At 43.0% G+C, this 21,322-nt stretch overlaps 1 protein-coding gene across 3 annotated transcripts in view; it reads left to right on the top strand.

Moving 5' to 3' along the window:
- Nucleotides 1–9,327: 9,327 nt before the first annotated feature.
- Nucleotides 9,328–21,322, top strand: part of TRNT1 (tRNA nucleotidyl transferase 1) — a 31,487-nt gene continuing 19,492 nt past the window's right edge. Inside the window, exons 1-4 of one of the 3 annotated variants that reach the window (XM_010590036.3) lie at nt 9,328–9,390; nt 10,633–10,807; nt 16,105–16,298; nt 20,323–20,461. In XM_010590036.3, the coding sequence (XP_010588338.1) occupies nt 10,660–10,807; nt 16,105–16,298; nt 20,323–20,461 (481 nt within the window). In that variant the 5' untranslated portion in view covers nt 9,328–9,390; nt 10,633–10,659. Of the gene's footprint in view, nt 9,395–9,449; nt 9,552–10,632; nt 10,808–16,104; nt 16,299–20,322; nt 20,462–21,322 lie in introns of those variants that run through there. The other 2 variants (XM_023547994.2, XM_010590037.3) reach the window with 2 other exon arrangements.

The raw sequence follows: 21,322 nt of genomic DNA, 5'->3' as shown, positions 1-21,322 counted from the left end.
TTTTCCAATGCGTCTTTCAAAACCAATATATACCCCTGGTATAGATTGAATTGTGTCCCCAAAAATATGTGTTGTATATCTTAACCTCTATGCCTATGATTATAATCCTATTGGGAATGGGTCATCTTTGTTATGTTAATGAGACAGGATTAGTGTAGGGTGTGTTCTTAGTTAATTTCTTTTGAGATATAAAAGAGATTAAACAAGCAAGCAAGAGAAGCAGAGAAGGGGAAAGAGGGACACCAAGCCAAACGAAGATTTCCCAGGAGCAGAAGCTCAAAAGAGACAAGGGCTTTCCACCAGAGCCAAGGATAAGAGAGAAAGTCTTCCTCTAGAGCTGGCACCCTGAATTTGGACTTCTAGCCTCCTCAACTGTGAGAAAATAAAATTCTGTTTGTTAAAGCCACCCACTTGTGATATTCCTTGTACAGCAGTACTAGGTAACTAAGCCAGAGAGGTGTTTAGTGGTGTGGGGCATGTCAAGATATTCCTTCTAAAGTGAAGGATAAGTTGTTATATATGGCCCCTCCTACAACAAAAAAGGAGACACAATGCCTGGTAGGCATGTTTGGATTTTGGAGGCAACATATTCCTTATTTGGGTGTGCTACTCTGGCCTATTTATCAAGTGACTCAAAAAGCTGCTAGTTTTGAGCGAGGTCCAAGACAAGTGAGGGCTCTGCAACAGTTTCAGGCTGCTGCGCAAGCTGCTCTGCCACTTGGGCCATATGATCCAGCTGATCCAGTGGTTCTTAAAGTGTCAGCGGCAGATAGAGATGCTGTTTGGAGCCTTTGGCAGGCCCCTATTTGTAAATTACAGCTGAGACCCTTAGGATTTTAGAGTGAAGGTATGCCATCCTCTACAGATAACTACTTTTGAGAAACAGCTTTTGGCTTGTTACTGGGCCTTAGTAGAGACTGAACACTTAACCATATGCTACCAAGTCACCATGCAACCTAAGCCGCCCATCATGAACTAGGTGTTGTCTGACCCACAGAGTTATAAAGTCAGACAGGCACAGCAGCACTCCATCATTAAATTGAACTGGTATATACGAGATCAGGTTGAGCAGCAACTGAAGGCACAAAGTAAGTTCCCTAAGGAAGTGGCCCAAATGCCCATGGTCCCCACTCCTGTCACATTAGGTTCCTTCTCCCAGTCTGCGCCTATAGCCTCATAGGGAAGATATGATCAGTTGACCAAGAAAGAGAAAACTTGTGCCAGATTTACACGGTCCTGTGCAATACGGAGGCCCCACTCAGAAGTGGACTGGAGCAGTACTACAGCCCTTTTCTGGTGAAGTAGCGAAAATACCTTTTCTTTAATATTAGAGACAATGTATTTCCTCATTTGTTTTAGTATAACTGTATAAGCTGTGATTAATCTCTAGTCCTTGGAAAATGGTGCAGACTCTGTTCAAAGTATAGCTGAGCAGCCTGTTCCACTCTTAAACATAACGAACACCCTAATACCTTACAACATGTTTTCCCCTATTCAAAATAGGTGATTGAGAGCTTGACATGACTAACCCCATAATGATGCTCTAAGTAATCTCTAAACATTTTTTTATTGCGCCAGCCGCACCAGTCTCTTGTAAAGGGGTGTGGACCTATCTCAGCTCCTGTGGCCTTGTTCTCTCTTCTTTTTTTTTGTTCTCTTGAGAAATGGCCTTCAGCCTGCAAACCAACAGGAAGACTCTCTGGCATTTTTAATCTGAAACTTTCTTTCTTGTTCCCTATCTCAGCCACAGTGGACTTGGCAAAACAGTTCCACTGGCTGAGAGATTCTTATGTGAGTTTTTCAGCCTGTTACAAATATACTCATTACAGTCTGGATGCTCGACGTGCATATCTTTAGTTTAATAAAGAGTTTTTTGTAGTTGTTTTGTGATGTATAAGACCATTTGTGCACTACGTGCTCAAAATATTATGTAACCCTGATCTTCCCCATATAAAACCCTTCCATCAACCCTTTAGGGTAGACAGAATTTGGGAAAAATTTAACCCCCTCTGTCTCTTGAACACCGGTATTCAATAAAGCCCTCTTACTGCTTACCTCCTCCCATCTCAATATTGGCTTTGCGGCAAGCAGCTTGAACCCGTGATTTGCGGTAACACTGGGACCTCCCTGAAGGACAGTGGTGAAGGGAAATCCTTTCAATGGGCAGAACTCCTAGTAGTGCGCCTAGTTGTTAATTTTGCTTGGAAGGAGAGATGGCCAAATGTGTGATTATATACTGATTCATGGGCTGTGGCCAATGGTTTGACTGCATGGTCGGAGACTTGGAAGGAACACGATTGGAAATTTGGTGATAAGGTAGTATGGGGAAAAGGCATGTGGATAGACCTCTCTGGAAGGACCAAAGAAGTGAAGATCCTTGTGTCACACGTGAATGCTTACCAAAGGGTGACCTTGGCAGAGGAGGAATTTAACAATCAAGTGGAAAGGATGACACATTCTGTGGATACCAGTCAGGCTTTATCCCCAGTCACTTTTGTCATTGTCCAATGGGCTCATGAACAAAGTGGCCATGGTGTCAGGGATGGAAGTTATGCATGGGCTCAGAAATATGGACTTCCACTCACCAAGGCCGTCTTGGCTACAACCACTGCTGAGTGCCCAATCTGCCAGCAGCAGAGACCAACACTGAGTCCCTGATATGGCACCATTCCTAGGGGTGATCAGCCAGCAACCTGGTGGCAGGTTGATTATATTACTCCACTTCTATCATGGAAAGGACAGTGTTTTGTTCTTACTGGGATAGACACATACTCTGGATATGGATTTGCCATACTACCATGCAGTGCTTCTGCCAAAACTACCATCTGTGAACTTACAGAATGCTTTACCTGCCATCATGGCATCCCACACAGCATTGCCTCAGATGAAGGAATGTCACAGCAAATGAAGTACAGCAGTGCTCACGGAATTCACTGGTCTTACCATGTTCCGCATCATCCTGAAGCAGCTGGCTTGATAGAATGATGCAGTGACCTTCTGAAGACAAAATTGTGGCGCCAGGTAGGAAACAGTACCTTCCAGTGTAGGGGCAGTGTTCTCCAGGAGGCTGATATGCTCTAAACCAGCTTCCAATATATGGTGTTGTTTCTCCCATAGCCAGGATTCTTGGGTCCAGGAATCAAGGGGTGGATTACTCCTCTCACTGTTACCCCTAGTGACTCACTCACAAAATTTTTTTGGGGGGGGGGATTTTTTTTTTTCATTGTGCTTTAAGTGAAAGTTTACAAATCAAGTCAGTCTCTCATACAAAAATTTATATACATCTTGCTATATACTCCTAGTTGCTCTCCCTCTAATGAGACAGCACACTCCTTCTCTCCACTATTGTCGTGTCCATACGGACAGCTTCTGACCCCCTTTGCCCTCTCAGCTCCCCTCCAGACAGGAGCTGCCCACATAGTCTCATGTGTCTAGTTGATCCAAGAAGCTCACTCCTCACAGGTATCATTTTCTGTCCCACAGTCCAGTCTAATCCCTGTCTGAAGAGTTGGCTTTGGGAATGATTCCTGTCTTGGGCCAGCAGAGGATCTGGGGACCATGATGTCCAGGGTCCTTCTAGTCTCAGTCAGACCACTAAGTCTGGTCTTTTTATGAGAATTTGAGGTTTGCATCCCTCTGCTCTCTTGCTCCCTCAGGGGTTCTCTGTTGTGTCCCCTGTTAGGGCAGTCATCAGTGGTAGCCAGGCACCATCTAGTTCTTCTGGTCTCAGGCTGATGTAGTCTCTGGTTTATGTAACCCTTTCTGTCTCTTGGGCTCATAATTACCTTGTATCTTTGGTGTCCTTCATTCTCCTTTGCTCCAGGTGGGTTGAGACCAGTTGATGCATCTTAGATGGCCGCTTGCTAGCGTTAAAGACCCCAGACGTCACTCTGCAAAGTGGGATGCAGAATGTTTTCTTAATAGATTTTATTATGCCAATTGACCTAGATGTCCCCTGAAACCACGGTCCCCAAACCCCTGCCCCTGCTACGTTGGCCTTTGAAGTGTTCAGTTTATTCAGGAAGCTTCTTTGCTTTTGGCTTAGTCCAGTTGTGCTGACCTCTCCTGTATTGCCACTCATAAGATTTTTGCTTCCTGTCCCTGTGACCCTATGCTCTGCGGGCATAGAGGTCTTAGTTCCAAAGCGAGGAATGTTCCCACCAGGAGACACAACACTGATTCCACTGAACTGGGAGTTAAGAATGCCACCTATCACCTTGTGATCCTCATGGCTCTAATGATCAGCAGAGAATGGAGTAACCACATTGGCCAGTGTGACTGATGCTGATTACCAAGGTGAAATAGGATTGATATTACATAATGGAATTAAAGAAGAGTACCATATTTTTACACAAATAAGGTGCACCATCTACATTTGTTTGCCACCTGTGCCCTCTCCCCGCAAGGTATTTTCGTAAGTACTACTGTGCTGATTTTTTTTAAATGTTGCTATAAAAAAATTGGCATAGTGTGCTTGTGAAAATACCTCAGAGGAGGAGGACACAGTTGGCAAACAAACTTAGAAGGCATGCATTATTTGCATAAAAATATGATATGCCTGTGCCATAGTTATTTAGGGCTGGGGCTTTGGGGCTATAACAGAAATACTGCGAGTGGATGACTTTAACAAACAGAAATTAATTTTCTCACAGTTTAAGAGGATAGTGGTCTGAATTCAGAGTACCAGCTCTAGGGGAAGGCTTTCTGTCTCTTGCAGCTCTGAAGGAAGGTCCTTGTCTTTTCTGAGCTTCTGTTCCTGGGTGACCTTCATGTCACTTAGCATCTCTTTCCCCATCTCTCTGTGTGCACTTGTGTAAAATCTTTTTATATCTCAAAAGAGATTGACTCTTGATACACCCTACAGTAATCCTGCCTTATTAACATAAGACAACCCATTCTCAAATAAGATTATAACAACAGGCATGGAGATTAGGATTTACAACACATGTTTTGGGGGGAACATAATTCAATCCATAACATTCTACCCCTTGATCTCCCAAAATTCATGTCTTGCCACATGGAAAATGCATTAACTCCATCACATCATCCCAAAGGTCTTAAATCTACTCTAAGTACAAAATCTCATCTTCTGAATCACCTAAATAAAAAATGGGTGAGGCTTTAGGCATATTCCATCCTGAGGCAAAATTTGGGGCAAAATTCCTCTTCATTTGTGAGCCTGTGAAATCTAGAATACAAGTTATCTGTTTCCAAGGTACAATAGTGGAATAGGCACATGGTAGGCATTTCCATTACCAATGGGAGAAATTAGAGGGAAAGAAAACAAGCACCAAGAAAGTACAAAACCTAGCAGAGCAAACTACATTAGCTCTCAAGGCTTGAAAATAATTCTTTCTTCTTTGAGACCATCTGGGCAATGGCCCTGCCCTCCAGACTCTAGGTGTTGGCCATGACCTCTGGATTCTGGGAGGAGGCTCGTAGGCACTAGGCTTAAAACTCCACCTTCTTGTCCCTCTGAGATGGCAACTCTGCTCCTTTGGCTTTAGGCAGCCCCATTTTCTTCATCTACTGGAGTGGTGACAACACCCCCCTTGGCCCTGGCAGACCCCATTCTTCTAACCCTTGGGCATGGCAGCTGCATCCCCTCAGCTTTGGGCAGTGGCCCTATCCCCCTGGCACATCTTAATGGCAGCCCCACATTTGGGGATCTGACTCTTTGAAACCTAGGAGGCTGTGGCCACACCCTTTAAGATCCAGGAGACTGTGGCCCCACCTTTGGAAGCTGAGAAGGCCCTGCTTCCCATGCTCCTTCCAACAATTCTGCTGATCTCCAAGCTGCTCCAGAGATGGTCCTTTTCTTTTCTTGGAGGACAACAGATGTAGGTCCTTTGGCCTGTCTCCTGCCTGTAGAATTCCAAGAGGTAGATAGTTTTCTTTCTTTCTTTCTCTGTCCCCTTTAGTCTAAGCTGATGGGTTTTCTGTTGTGGTTGTTGGTTAGATCCATCAGTCACAGGCTTAATCTCTTTAACAAAAGTTTGTGTAGCCACATGATCTTAGTGCACATGTCCTTAGTTTGTACAACAAAATTTTCCAAATCTTTAGGTTCCATTTTAATTTTGCACAGTTCATTTTAAGTCCCTCTCTTGTCCTTATTTTACTATAAGCTGCAAGGAGAAATCAAGTGGCCCCTTTAAGATCTTGCTTAGAAGTCTCATCAGCCAGGTATCCAAATTCATCACTTACAAGCTCTACCATCCACCAAACATTTGAACTTAATTCAGACAAGTTCTTTGCCACTGCATAAAAAGTGCCATCCTTCCTTCATTGTCCAATCACATGTTATTTTCTATTAAAGCCTCACTAGAAGCACCTTTGGCGTTCACATTTCTAGCAACATTCTGTTGCTGGCGCCATATGTATTCTCTTAGACAATAAAGAGTTTCTCTTTAGCTCTCCTGTAGGCTGTAGGCTTTGACCTTCACCAGTAAGTGCTTCAAGTCCTCTGCTTTCTGCAAGCAAAGTTGCATCATCTGCATATTGCAGGTTGTTAATGAGTCTTCCTCCAGTCCTGATGCCGTGTTCTTCTTCATACAGCACAGTTTCTAGGACTATTTGCTCAGCATAGAGATTTAATAAGTATGTTGAAAGGCTACAGCCCTGATGCACATCTTTCCTGATTTTAAACCACACAGTATCCCCTTGTTCTGTTTGAATGACTGCTTCTTGGTCTATGTACAGTTTCCTCGTGAGCACAATTAAGTGTTCTGGAATTTTCATTGTTTGCAATGTTACCCATAATATGTTATGACCCCCACAGTCAAATGCCTTTGCATAGTCAATAAAACACAGGTAAACATCTTTCTGGTATTCTTTGCTTTCAGCTAAAATCCATCTGACATCAGCAGTGATATCCCTTGTTCCACATCCTCTTCTGAATCCAGCTTGAATTTCTGGCAGTTCCCTGTCAATGTACTGCTGCAACTGCTTTTGAATTATCTTCAGCAAAATTTTACTTCCATGTGATATTAATGATATTGTTGTTTGTCATCAAATCAGCTCTGACTCGTGGCAGCTTTATATATAACAGACCAAAACGTTGGCAGGTCCAGTGCCATCACCATGATCATTGGAATGCTTGAGTCCATCTTTTTGTCAACTCTATATTTTGAGTGACTTCCAATGTAGGGGGCTCATCTTCCAGTATTATATTGAATATCATTCTATGGTGACCCATATGATTTTCATTAGCTGACTTTCACAAGTAGATTGCCAGGCCTTTCTTCCTAGCCTGTCTTAGTCTGAAAGCACCACTGAAACCTGTCCACCATGGATGACCCTGCTGGTATTTGAAATACCAGTGGCATAGCTTCTAGCATCATAGCAATACACATGCCCTTGAAGTACCACGAGCTAGCAGGTGGGTGGTAGGGCCAGGAAAATAACTGGCACAAAATAATTTCAATTAGCTGTTTTAATTAGTATTACTTTCCATAGGTGGTGATGCGGGAGAGGGGTACCATTCTAGGTAAGGACAACAATGAAGGCTCTTTGTCTGGAGTCATGGTGGAGAGAAATGGGAGTTAAGGCTTTAGAGCAATTTGGGGTCTTCCTAGCTATATTCAAGGAGCCCTGTTAGTGCAGTGATTAAGGCATTTGGTTGGTAACCACAATTTTGGCTGTTTGAATGCACAAGCTGCTCTAGGGGAGAAAGTGTGGCAGTCTGCTTTCCTAAAGATTTACAGCTTTGGAAACCCAATGGGGGAGTTCTATACTGTCCTCTAGAGTCCCTGTGAGTCAAAATTGACCTGGCAGTGGGTTTCACTTTTGGTAGCCATGTTAATGAGTTGGACTGAACCAACAATCTGTCTCTAAGCCTTGTCTTGTGGTTCTTATAATGGGGCATTTAACACTCCTAGAGATAGAATGCCTGGTAAGTGGAAGCCACAGAAATATCATGGTACATGAACTTCCTAAGGAAAAATCTTGGGAAAGTCAAGTAATTTAAAGTTGTTTTAAAATGACTACACATATTTATGTTAAAACACAGACATACGGTACAGACTTTTTTTTTTTTTTTAAGATAATCTGGAAATTTCTTGGAAGTTTCTCCATTTTAAGAGTTTAGGGCTGTACCCTCATTCCTTTGCCACTTGCCTCACTCTTCTTTGCCTTGGGGAAAAAGCTGAATCAAATCCAAGCACTTCTTACAGGTGAAGAAACCTTGTGACTGGTGAAGCCAGTGGTTACACAAACAACAAGTTTCTTCAACCACCAAAGACACAAGGAAAATATTAGCCCAAGAAACAAAAAGGGCCACACAAACCAGAGACTCCATCAGCCTGAGACCAGAAGAACTAGATGGTGCGTGGCTACCACCAATGACTGCCATGACAGGGAACACAACAGAGAGTCGCTGCTGGAGCAGGAAAAAAGTAGGGTGCAAAACTTAAATTCTGGTAAAAAGACCAGACTTAACGGTCTGACTGATACTGGAGGAACCCCAGAAGACATGGCCCCTGGACTCTCTGTTAACCCCGAACCAAAACCATTCCCGAAGCCAACTCTTCAAAGATTAGACTGGACTGTAAGACATAAAATGATACTTGTGAAGAGTGTGCTTCTTAGTTCAAGTAGATACATGAGACTAAATGGGCAGCTCCTGTCCGGAAGCAGGATGAGAAGCCAAAAAGGGGTAGGAACTGGTTGAATGGACACGGGAAATCCAGAGTGGAAAGGAGGAGTGTGCTGACATATTATTGGGATGGCAACTAGGGTCACATAACAACGTGTGTATCAATTTTTGTATGAGAAACTAACTTGAGCTGTAAACTTTCACCTAAAGCACAATAAAAATAAATAACTTTCTCCAGCTGTGAAGTGGGAAGTCTGAATTTGACTCAGTTCTTTAATTTTTTCCAAGGGCAAAGAAGGGTGAAAAAAAGTGGCAAAGGGATGGGAGTATAGTCCTAAACCTTTAAAATGGGAAATTTCCAGTGAGTAAGGTGAAATAAAACAACGTTCGCTGAGTACTTCCTCAGTGTCAGGCAGTAACATGACACTGAAGCCTGGCCACAATCCTGAGAGAGATTTTAATAGCCACATTTTACAAATGAAGACGTGTCCCTTTCCAGGGTCACAGAGGCGTGCAGTGTAGACGGACAACTGGTCGCCTCGGGGCAAGCGGGGGTGCTGTGAGATGTAATTAACACAACTCGGTAGGCCTGGCTTCTCTGGGGCCCCGCGTGCCCGCCGGTGCCGACGTCACAGGAGGGCGCACGTTCAGCTCGAGGGTTGACAGAAAGGCGGAGAGAGCGTACGCGGGCTCCGCCCTCCCCGTTTGCGCCTTCCCATTCGTCGCCGACCGACGTGCGCCGACTACGTCCGCAGGTTCGGGCTTCCGGAAGTGCGCGCGGCGTTGGCGCCCGCAGGGTTGGTGAGCGAGCGCGTGGGGGCAGGACGGGGGTCGCGCAGGCGGAGGGGCGGCGGTGGCACCGAAAGCGAGCTCGTCTCCCGTGTCTTGTCGCCCCAGGGTTGTGCGGGAGCGGGGTGGACGAGAGGCCTCCTCCGGCGCTAGGGAAGAGAGCTCCAAGGTGGGGCTCGCCGCTTCCCACGGCGCCGCTGCTCGCGCGCCGATTCGCGGGCTTCCTCAGGGCACTTCTCGCGCGGCCGGGCCCCAGTGTCTCACTAAGCTCTCTGGGCCCAGCCCCTGGTGGGGGGCGGTACACGTCATTTCAGGGCTGGGGTCCCAGCGGGTTTTTCTGAGTTACCACGGTTGAAACGGAGTCAGTTTTTCCTTCCCAGGTGGCCTGGGTTAAGCGAACTCGCCCCCTCGTGGGAAACACCCTCTTTCAAACATGCTTTCCAAGAAATGGCCGGGCCCTTCTCTGGTAATGTCGGTCGGGGTCCCTTGAGAGCTTCTGCTTCACGGAGGTCTGGCCTATTGAGACAACTAGACTGTGATGATGGAGAGAGGAGGGTAGGATGTGGGTGGCAATCAGGAGACGACGGCACGTTAATGGGAAATGGTGAATGGGGAAGATGCAGATTGCAAAGCTAAGTCATGAGAAAATATTTTACAATTCCTATTAAATACACCAGATGGCCACTTGAGCTGTAAATTTGAGAGGAGGGGAGGTAGGGTGATACTACACGTTGACTGAGATTTGTTCTGGGGGAGACCAAGTGTTCCTGCAAGTCTTCTGGTTTTATTTTCAGGAACCACTGTTCCTTAGTAGTTCGGTACCGCTCACACTTTAGCTGGAACTGGACTCCCAGCCAGCCAAGCCCGTTGCCATCCAGTCAGTTCTGACTCATAGCGACCGTATAGGACAGAGTAGAACTGCCCCATAGAGTTTCCAAGGAGCCCCTGGTGGATTCGAACTGCTGACCTTTTGATTAGCAGCTGTAGTTCTTAACCACTGCACCACCAGGGTTTCCAAGAACTCCCAGGAGAGTATTATAACAGTAAGATGTACTATGCAAAGATAGTACTAAGTGCTCCCCGAGTACAAAAGGGGATAGCTGCAAGCTGAGATCTAGTGGAAAGTGCCACTTTTTCCGTTTTTCCTCTGAACAAGTGCTGGGGTTCTCTCAGTTAAGGAAATTGAAATGTGTCCCTTTATTTTCCTTAATTTTAATTTTCATTTTTGTGCATGCACGTTTGCCTCGTAGATGGATGGTTGGTGACTTTCTTTCCAGATGTTGAGGTACCTGCACCCCTGGCATAGGCCCGTACTGAGTTGTAGTTGGAGTAGACTGTGCCTTCTGAAGCAGTATCTGTTTACAATGAAGTTGCAGTCCCCAGAGTTCCAGTCACTCTTCACAGAAGGATTGAAGAGCCTAACAGGTGAGAGATTAGAATGCTCTGGAGTCCTGTGTAAATGGAGATGGAGGGGCTTAATGTTACTCTAGCCAACACTCACATTTTATTTTTCTAAATTTTGTTGTTGTGGGGAATCCACAGCAAAACATACAGCAATTCAACAGTTCCTACATCTACCATTTAGTGACATTGATTACATTCTTTGAGTTGTGCAACTATTCTCACCCTCCTTTCTGAGTTGTTGTTCCCTCATTAACATAAACTCTTTTTCCCCTAAGGTTCCTGTCTAATGTTTTGAGTTGCTGTTGTCAATTTGATTCCATATACCCGTAACCAAAAACCAGATCCATTACTGTCAAGTCAATTCTGACTCATAGTGACCCTATAGGACAGAGTGGAACTCCCCCATAGGGTTTCCAGGGAGCACCTGGTGGATTCAAACTGCTGACCTTTTGGTTAGCAACCATAGCTTTTAACCGGTACGCCACCAGGGTTTCCTGATTCCGTATAAATTTTTAAAAGAACATAATGCTCAAGGCAGACTTTTTTTACTAGTTAAGCTAAACTCCTGTTTGGTTTTAAGATGACTTCAGGGGATATTTTTGGCTTAAAGATTATCTTAGGGCAATAGTTTCAGGGGTTCATCTGCCTTCAATGGCTTCAGAAAGTCTAGAGTCCGTGAGAATTTGAATTCTGGTCTGCATTTTGCCCTTTTGATCAGGATTTTTATATGGAATCTTTGATCAGAATGTCCAGTAATGGTAGTTGGGCACCATGTAATTCTGGTGTCATGGCAGAGGAGGCAGTTGTTCATGGAGGCACTTAGCCACACATTCCATGTCCTCCTCCTAACTCTCCTTCCTCTGTTGCTGCAGGTGAATAGAGACCAATTGTTGTGCCTTGGATGGCCGCTTGCAAGCTTTGAAGACTCTAGGCACTACACAATGAGCTAGGAGGTGGAATAGAAACACTAAATATGGTATTAGGCCAGTTAACTGGATGTCCCATGAAATCATGACCTTAAATCTCCAAACCAAGGAACCAAATCCCATGAGGTGTTTGGTTGTACATAAACAGCCTCAACTGCTACTCTGCTTTTTTTTTTTTTTTTTTTGTATATTTGGTATATAAGATTGTTTCCCTAGTCTACAGATGAGACTGAAGTTCTGAATGCCTGGGTAACAGTCAGTTGATGAGCCGGGACTTTTTTGGCTTTTTGGCCATAGATGATAGGGTTGGATGGTCCGTTATCAGCTGCTTAAGTATGTGAGCCCAGATAGTCATCACAGTTACATTTGGGGCAATAGGAGTAGCTGGTCACTCTTGAAGTTTGGGGCTCTGAGAACTCTGAAGGAGAGATCTGTCTTCCAGTAGTAATCGTCATGTTGGAAACTCATCTTCCCATTTGTACCACTTGTTCACTTCCCTTCCCTAACCTCCAGTAACCAAAATTCAAAATTGTAAAAGGGAGAAGTTAATGAAAATTTGATTGAAAATTTAAAAAGGAAGAGATCAGTATAAAGTTTGCTGCCACAATAATGGCATGGTCTTTTGGATTGCTAACAAGAATCATTAACAAAAGCTTACTATCAGATGAGGCAGGTGGAGCAAATTAACACAATTCCAGATGATGAGATAGTACGTTTCTTGATTATTAGGCTTAAATCTATAATTTAATTGGATTAGGTATCATTTTCACTGGGTATGTATGTAGCTTGCAATGTTTGTTAGAATACTGAATGTAATTCTGTATCTGAAAGATGTCAGTGATGGAGGAATAAAGGAGTCTTAAAGTTTGGTAGTCCTGTATTAAGTCAGTATAAAATTGTGTATTTCTGATAGTTTTTATGACTACTTTTCCACACAGATGCACAGATATGTATTTATATGCCCTTCTCAATTGTATTAAAATACTATTTTTAAAATCTTGAACTTTGAGTGTTTTGGAAATAGTTTAATAGCATAGAGCTAATCAAAATGATAGATTACTTTGAATTCTAATCTCTTTTCTGTAATCTAGTTTTACCCAGTGTCTTTGAACTTGCAGTTTTATCTTAGTGAGGCCAGCATGAGACTCTGAAAACAGTGGTTAACTGTGTGAATTGAGCCATGGCCTTCTGTATTTGGTTATTTAAAGTCAGTTCAAATCAAAGTGAGACTTGGCCATTTTTTGCATTCCAAAACAGCTTCTTAGATACTGTTTTAATTCAAGGAAACAAATAATAAATGAAATAAAGGAAACAAAACTTTGAAATGAAGCTATGTTTTTCATTACTAGGATATAGGCTATCACAGTTCAGTTCCATTGTGAGCCAAGTTGGTATAAAGATGAGTAAGATAGGTTTTCTACCCTGAAAAATGTGGAGACAAAGCCATAAATGAATAATTTATTGTAATTAATAAGTATAGAGAGTATGCCAGGCTATGTTTCTCATAACCCCACCTCCAGGAAGCATGAGGAAAAGTGAGCTGGTCAGTGTCTTTTAGACTGTGGGTGGTGGTCCATTCCAAAACCAGAAACCCACTGCCATCGAATCGATTCTGACTCACGGTGACCCTATAGGACAGAATAGAACTTCCCCATAGGGTTTCTAAGCTGTAAATCTTCACAAAAGCAGACTGCCACATCTTTTTCCTGCGGAGCGGCTGGTGGGTCTGAACCACCAACCTTCTGGTTAGCAGCTGAGCGCATTAACCACTGTGCCACCGGGGCTCTTTGGTGGCCCAGTAGTGGACCATGAAGTTAAATTAATGGTTATGACCAGCGTTCAAAAAAAAAAAACGGGAGAGGAAAGAAGAGGGAGTAGGAGAGAGACTGGCATAGAATGTATTAGATTACAGGGTATGTAGTAAAGCTAGGTATTATTTCATGAAATTATGTAATGTCTTAGTGTGGGTCGTGGGCTGGGATGTTTGACAGCCACCTGGGTAAAGAAGTTAGGAAAGTATTTAGGTGAAGTGACCCACATGAGCAGTTACAAAGGGAAAGTTGAAGGAGAGTTAGGTACACATAAAGTGTGATGCAAGGATTAGTGAGAGGTGATTGACTCAGAAATAGGTTATGGAGGCCCTTGTATTTTGTGCTAAAGAATGTGGCAATTATCTTGTGAGTAGTTATGAGGAGCAGTTGTACAACATGATTTTCCTGGTGTTTTCGATCCCAGTGTCTAGATCGTGGAGGCTGGATTTAAGGGCAGGGTGGTGTGGTGCTGGAGGTGGGGAGATAAATGAGGACACTCTTATGAGACTCTTGTACAAGTGTAAAAAGCCCCTGGACTGGGAAAAATGGAGATAGATTCCAGAAATACCTTGGTGATCCTCAACCTCTTGGGTCATGGACCTCTCTATAAATCTCATGAAAACTGTGAACTAATATATGTGATTTCTACATTTTATTATGAGGGACCATGGGCCCATACTAAGGAACCTTTCATATACAGTCAGTGGGACTTGCCCGGAAATATGGAGTACAGGAAGGTGAATACTTGTACTTGGAGAGAGCTGACGGAAGTGGTATCCTTGTGGGAGAGCCAACTTTTAGTTAAGGCAAGAATGGAGGGAAGAAGCTGAGTTTATTTTTAGTAAATCACTTTAGGGAGGCTGTAGGGTCTCTATGAGTTGGAATCGACCTGACAACAATGGGTTTACAGGGAGCAGAGCTGAAAGGTTTGGGAAGAATAGGTGAAGGAGGAGGGTGGGAATGAGAATGAACAGAAGACAACAGCTGATTGGGGTGGGGATGGAGGATTATGTTTTGAGTTACGATCAAGGATGCTAGAACCCCAGTGTATGATGCATTTCACTGAATGCTAGTGTCAGCCAAAGACCACCAGGAGCACATCTGTTACTGAACAAATTGGGTTGTTATTCCTTGCAGTGAGGAAGAACCCCAATATGGGGAACTGTGGGGAATCTCGGTAAGAGTGTGCTAATTGAAAAAATCCAAACCAATTGTCATCTAATTGTTTCTGATCCCTGGTGATGCTGTGTGTTACAGAGTAGAATTGCTACATCGGGTTTCTTGGGTGTGATCTTTACAGAAGCAGATAGCCAGGCCTTTCCTCTGCAGCACCACTGGGTGGGTTCAAACTGCCAATCTGGAGGCTAGTAGTTGAATGCAAACTGTTCGTGCCACCCAGGGACCTGGTAAATGGGTGTTAGAAAGGATTTAGAGGATTTGGGATGTGTCAGGTGGGTTTTGAGGGGGACTTAAGGAAGGTAGGACTTTGTTGTAGATTGGATGCTGTCAGGAAGTAGGGGTAGGTAATTCTGTGATTGTCTTAATACGTCTTACCTAGAAGAAGGGAAAACTAGATCAAGGCTGAAGCTGTAATTCTTAGAGAAACGGCAGTCACTCATATTAGCCGGAGTGGGGAGGACAGGGAGGGGACCTTTGGTCATTTTTGTGGTGGCTCGGGCAATGTTCATGTTTTGTCCTTGTTTAGGCAATGATTATAAAGCGGTCTTGTTTTTGTCTTGATCCATTATGGTCAGAGAGTGGCCTTGTCTGATGTTGATTGTCTATAAAATTGCTTATGTCCAACAGGAGGGAGGACACTAAGGCCTAGCTTTGAGTGCCAGGCCTGCTCGTGGCAACACCAAGGCTCAGCTGTTAGTACCAGGCCAGCTCCTGGTTGCCAGCTTCTGGATGTCTTTCTTACTAGATTCCATGTGGTGTCCTTTTGTCATATGGGTGTAGTTATATCGTGGACTTTGCCTTGTACCTACAGAGGAGTCAGCTGTGGGTTTCCTGTGAGGAGGCCCTCTACCAGCTCCTGTGTTTATGTGACCTCACCTGGAGCAGATATATGAGTTGATTTTTAAACATCATATGTGGATTATTTTTTGAAGGATTCTTAGCCTTGATGTTTTTCATAAGTAGTGTGGTAGACTAATGTTGTCTAAACCCTGGTAGTTTCAAAAGTTGCATGAGCACATTACATCAACATCTACACTTAGAAATACTTTGAAGAACAAGTCACCATTTCTAGAGTATGCGCATAAGCCTGGAAAAAGGAAGCAGAATAGTTTGTCTTACTCTTTAGTAATAATTCAAATTATGTCAATGACCTTGAGGCACTCTGGAATTCTGCATAGTCTTCTGAATCAGCAAAGAAAAATTCAGCAAGTGGTTGCTTCCCCACAGTTCTTCCAGGTGTTTGACTGTAGGCAAGTCATCCTACTTCTGCGGTCCACATTTTCAGTTTTCACAAGAAAGGGCTCAGCTAAATGATATTGAGTATCTCTAAGAGATTGGAAAACCTTGTACTTTTGTGATTCTTAAACTCATTCAAATAAAAATCTCTCTTCCCTCATCCCAGAATTATTTGTCAAAGAAAATCATGAGTTAAGAATAGCAGGAGGAGCGGTGAGGGATTTACTGAATGGAGTGAAGCCTCAAGATGTGGACTTTGCAACCACGGCCACCCCCTCTCAAATGAAGGAGATGTTTCAGTCGGCTGGGATTCGTATGATCAACAACAAAGGAGAAAAACATGGAACAATCACGGCCAGGGTGAGTGAAAAAAATTACATTTTTTTTTTTTTGTAATATTTAAATTTAATTTTTTTTCATAGTTAGAAAGCAAATAAAGCTAATAAATGTCTAACACCTCCCTGCCCCCCTTAAAAAAAAATCCTGATTCCTCCTCCTCTGTTGTGAGCAGTTCCAACTAATTGTTTTGGTAGGTACCTATTGCTGCCACGTTTCTAAAAAAGACCTGTGTATGCTGCAGTTTTTAGGTTTGTTTGTTTCTCAATTTCCCAGGTTTTAAGATGCTGTCTGTTGACTTTCCACTAGGGAAGGTGATTGAGCTTTCTTATCACACCTCTCCTAGCAACACACACACGATTCTGCTTCCCTCTTGTTCCCAGTTTATTTATATCATAATTTTTGGTTAAATCAGGCTTCGGGGTTTACATTTATGACTTTGTGTTCTTTGTAGCCAGATTGTATAGTATGCTCTGATTACATTTCTTCTGTTGCATGTCTTTTGTTTTTCTTGCAGTTAATAACATTTTTCTTTTCCATAGTTTTCCATGAACTACTGATTCATCCTGTACTCTGTGCCAGAACTGGGAAACTCTTCTCAATAGACTTAAACACATCATGTTTCAGTTCCCTTTATTTTTTGAGCCCTCTCACCTGCTGGAAACCCTGGTGGCATAGTGGTTAAGTGCTACGGCTGCTAACCAAAGGGTCAGCAGTTCGAATCCGCGAGGCACTCCTTGGAAACTCTATGGGGCAGTTCTACTCTGTCCTGTAGGGTCGCTATGAGTCGGAATCGACTCGATGGCACTGGGTTTGGTTTTGGTTTGGTTCTCACCTGCTACGCTCTGTCTTCCGGCTCCAGTCTGGACTGGTTGGTTTCTAGGTCTGTTCCAAGCCCTCATCTTGGGATTTTCCTCACAAGAATCCTGAGAATTTCCTTAGCCTCTCTTTTTTTTTTTTTTTTTGTGCTTTAAGTGAAAGTTTACAAATCAAGTCAGTCTCTCATACAAAAATTTAGATACACCTTGCTATATACTCCTACTTACTCTCCCCCTAATGAGGCAGCACACTCCTTCCCTCCACTCCTCTTTTTTGTGTCCATTCAGCCAGCTTCTGGCCCCTTCTGCCTTCTCATCTCCCGTCCAGACAGGAGATGCCAACATAGTCTCATGTGTCTGCTTGATCCAGGAAGCTCATTCTTCCCCAGTATCATTTTCTACCCCATTGTCCAGTCCAATCTCTGTCTGAAGAGTTGGCTTGGGGAATGGTTCCTATCTTGAGCTAACAGAAGGTATGGGGCCCATGACCACCGGGGTGCTTCTAGTCTCCGGCAGACCATTAAGTCTGGTATTTTTATAAGAATTTGGGGTCCAGCCTCTTTTTTTGTTAGAAGTCCAGTTTTCTGGATCTCGTGTGTATTCTTTCTTAGTTTACATGCTTATTTTAATAATCCAAAAACCACAGCTAGCTTTCTGTGAATGGTGTTTGGGGAGGTATAATTTTTGAAGCTTTGGATGTCAGAAATTATTTTTATTTTACCTTCACACTGATTCGATTATTTCATTGGCTGTGGAATTCTAGGCTGAGTTAATTTCCACTTAGAAATCTAAAAGCCAAGGCCTATCATTGTTTTCTAGCTTCCAGTGTTGCCACTGAGAAGTCTGATCCTATTCAGGTTTTTCCTTTCCTCGAGGGCCTGATTATTTTTCCTTTTGGGAGTCTTTATGATCTTATCTCTAATCCCCTTGCCATCAAGTCAGTTCAGACTCATAGCGACCCTATAGGAAAGAGTCGAACTGCCCCATAGGGCTTCCAAGCCTGTAATTTTTACAGAAGCAGACTGCCACTTCTTTCTCCTGCAGAGTTTGAACCACCAACTTTTGGTTACCAGCGAGTGCTTAACCACTGTGCCACCGGGGCTTCTTTTTTTTTTTTTTTTTATCTCTAGTGTGTTTAATTTCAAGATGATGTAGCTTGGTTTGGATTTTTCATTTATTGTGCTGGGTACTTAGGGGGTCCTTTTGTATTTCTTTCATAATTTCATCCCCCTTCTTAAATGTCTTCTCCCTTGGAAACTCCTATTATGTAGATATTGGGGCACTGGGCCAGATCCTCTAGTTTTTTTGTCTCCTCTGTTCTATCTTTGTGTGTTTTGTTTCCATGAGAGTGCCTTAAATTGATCTTCCAGCCTCTCTGTTATATTTGCAACTTCTGCTATCTTTTAAATTTTGAGGAAGTGTTTCTTAGAATATTTCTTTTAAAAGCATCTTGTTCTTGTTCCAGATGGTGATGTCTTCTCTTATTTCCCTTTCCTCTGAGCTTTTTCTGTCTCTTATGTTGGCTTTCCTTAAATTATGGGTGTTCTTGGGCTCTCGCTTTATATCTGGGTGATGCTCTAGTTAGCACAGGGACTGGAGGGCTTTATTGTAGCTTTGCTGTGAGACTGTGATGTCAGTGTCAGTAGGACCTTTTATTGGGAGGAATCAGAGAGGAATCCTTCCTCCACTGTTAGGCCAGGGAATGAGCCTGGCTAAGTAGCATTTTGAAAGCCAAGCGGAGAAAGGGGCACAGGTCATTCAATCTTGTTTTCATTGAGGTGCCTCACTCACATCACCATCTGTACCTGGTGCCCCAAGTCATGGTTTTTGGTTCAACCTTTATAGAGAGTAAATCTCTGGTTTTTAGCCTTGGTAAGGGAGGCATTCTGGGGATCTAGCTGCTTCTAGTAATGATTTTAAAAGTTTTTCCTGTTTCAAAACTCTTTCCTTACCCCTTTAGGGATGCTTGGTGCCTCAAATCCCTGTGTTCTGGAATTCTATAGTGAGAACTAGCTTATTTCTAGGCAGAGTATGTATGGAGATTTAGAGGAATTCTAGAACAGAATTCTAGACCGTCCAGTCTTCATTCTTTTTCAGACTTTCAGTTCCTAATGAAGAGATAGTCCACATGCAGCTTGACATCCGCGACCCTTTGTTGTCCATCTCGAAATGCTTAGTGTGCTGTTTGTCGGGCAGACTTTCTCTGTTACATGTAGCCTGTTTCTTTCCACTGTGCCTCTGACCATCTTTTCATTTGAAATGTTCTTTTTCTCTATCATAAAGCTCCTCAGCTTTTCCCAGCTAGAGGTAATCTCTCTTCCCAAGGTATGTGTAGCACTTTATTTTAACCTCACTAATGGAGCCCTGGTGGTGCAGTGGTTAAGAACTCAGGCTGCTAACCAAAAGGTAGGCAGTTCTGTCCACCAGCTGCTCCTTGGAAACCCTATGGGGCAGTTATACTCTGTCGTATAGGGTCACTATGAGTTGGCATCACCTTGATGGCAACGGGTAGATGGTTACCTGCAAAGGAGTTGCAGGATCTGTTAAGTTTATATCTCTATCAGTCATTTGCTCACGATATATAGTCTATAAATTGATACTCAGGTCTTTGCAAACTACAGCTATTAAATATTTTTACTAAAAGTAGCCTAATTTGAGATTGGAGAACCAGAATACACTGTTTTAAGGCTCCTCCCTCCCTTTTGCCATATCATGTATCAGTTGCCATTTTTGTAAATTCATTGTATGTCAAACTCATCTTTTTTATTAGGCTGGGTATTATTTTTGTAAATATTATTCTTTGGAGCTATCTTTGAATATTGTGGGTATTTTCTTTCTTTTTCAAGCTATCTGTACACTAAAGAAAGAAAAAGCTGCCATCAAGTTGATTCCAACTCTAGCGACCCTACTAATTGACTTTAAAAAGAAATAAGATACCCTAATTGTCAGAGCTTATTTTTTTATAGTACTATACCTTAATGGAGACAAACTTCAATCGGCTTCAAACTCATTCATTCTGGTTCTAACCCAGGCTGAGAATTTGCATTTCTAACAAGTTCTCCATAAGAATTACGTGGGGATCTTGTTAAAATGTACATTCTGATTCAGTACATTTGGGGTGGAAATGCAAATTCTCAGCTGGGGTTCAAACCAAACCCTTTCAAGCCCTGTTTTCAATGCATCCAATGATATTAAAAATTAATTAAAAAAAAAAAACATGTATTTTGCAGCTTCATGAAGAAAATTTTGAAATTACTACACTACGGATTGATGTCCTCACAGATGGAAGACATGCAGAGGTAGAATTCACAACTGACTGGCAGAAAGATGCGGAGCGCAGAGATCTTACTGTCAATTCTATGTTTTTAGGTACTATATGGATATAAGCTGGTATTTTAATTCAGTCTTCCAGCATGTCTTCTTTTCAAGTGAATTTGCATTCTGGAAATGTTCTCCAACTTGAGCGGTTATGTTAATTTAGTCTAAGAGACAGTGTACCATATTGGTTGAAAGAATTAATGCTGGAGCTAGAATACCTGGGTTGATTCTGACTCCATCACTTATTAGCTATAAAATGGTGATATTAATATTGTCTTCCTCTGTAGGGTGGTTGTGAGAATTAAGGGAGTTAATCATTGCAAATGTTTCAAATGGCGCCCAGCACGGGTATGCACTTGGTCAGTGTTAACTTACTAATCTAAACAGTGTTAACTTTTTAGCGCACACACACCCCCCCATGTCATTCTTCTTGCTCTGCACTATCTGATGGCGTGTGTGACATGCACGTCCCACTTGCTCCTTGCTTCCCACGCCCATGGCACACATTTGTAAATGACTTCACCTTTTTTCTCCTGAGCCTAGACTTCACCTAAAATTCTTTCATATCATTGTACTTTTGGAAATATCAGTAATCAGAATTGGCATGCAAGATGTAACTTGTCATTTCAGCTTAACTTTTTTGTTAGTGGAAGTGATGAGACTCAATGAGAGTAGATGTGAATTAGTGTTTTGGTGCCTTCTTGTGAGCTGCAGTCGAGTCAGCCCCCAGCTCGTGGCAACCCCATGCACGGTGGAACAAAACATTGCCCAGTACTGCGCCATCCCCATGATTGGTTGTGGATCAGACCATTGTGATCCGTAGGGCCTTTGGAAATAGATCACCAGGCCTTACTTCCATAGTCTGTCTTAGTCTGGAAGTTCTGCTGAAACCTGTTCAGCATCATCATAACA

The sequence above is a fragment of the Loxodonta africana genome, chromosome 22 (genome assembly GCF_030014295.1).
Source record: "Loxodonta africana isolate mLoxAfr1 chromosome 22, mLoxAfr1.hap2, whole genome shotgun sequence".
NCBI lineage: Eukaryota > Metazoa > Chordata > Mammalia > Proboscidea > Elephantidae > Loxodonta > Loxodonta africana.
Note: the sequence above shows the minus strand (reverse complement) of the source record. Positions and strands in the feature narration are given on the sequence as shown.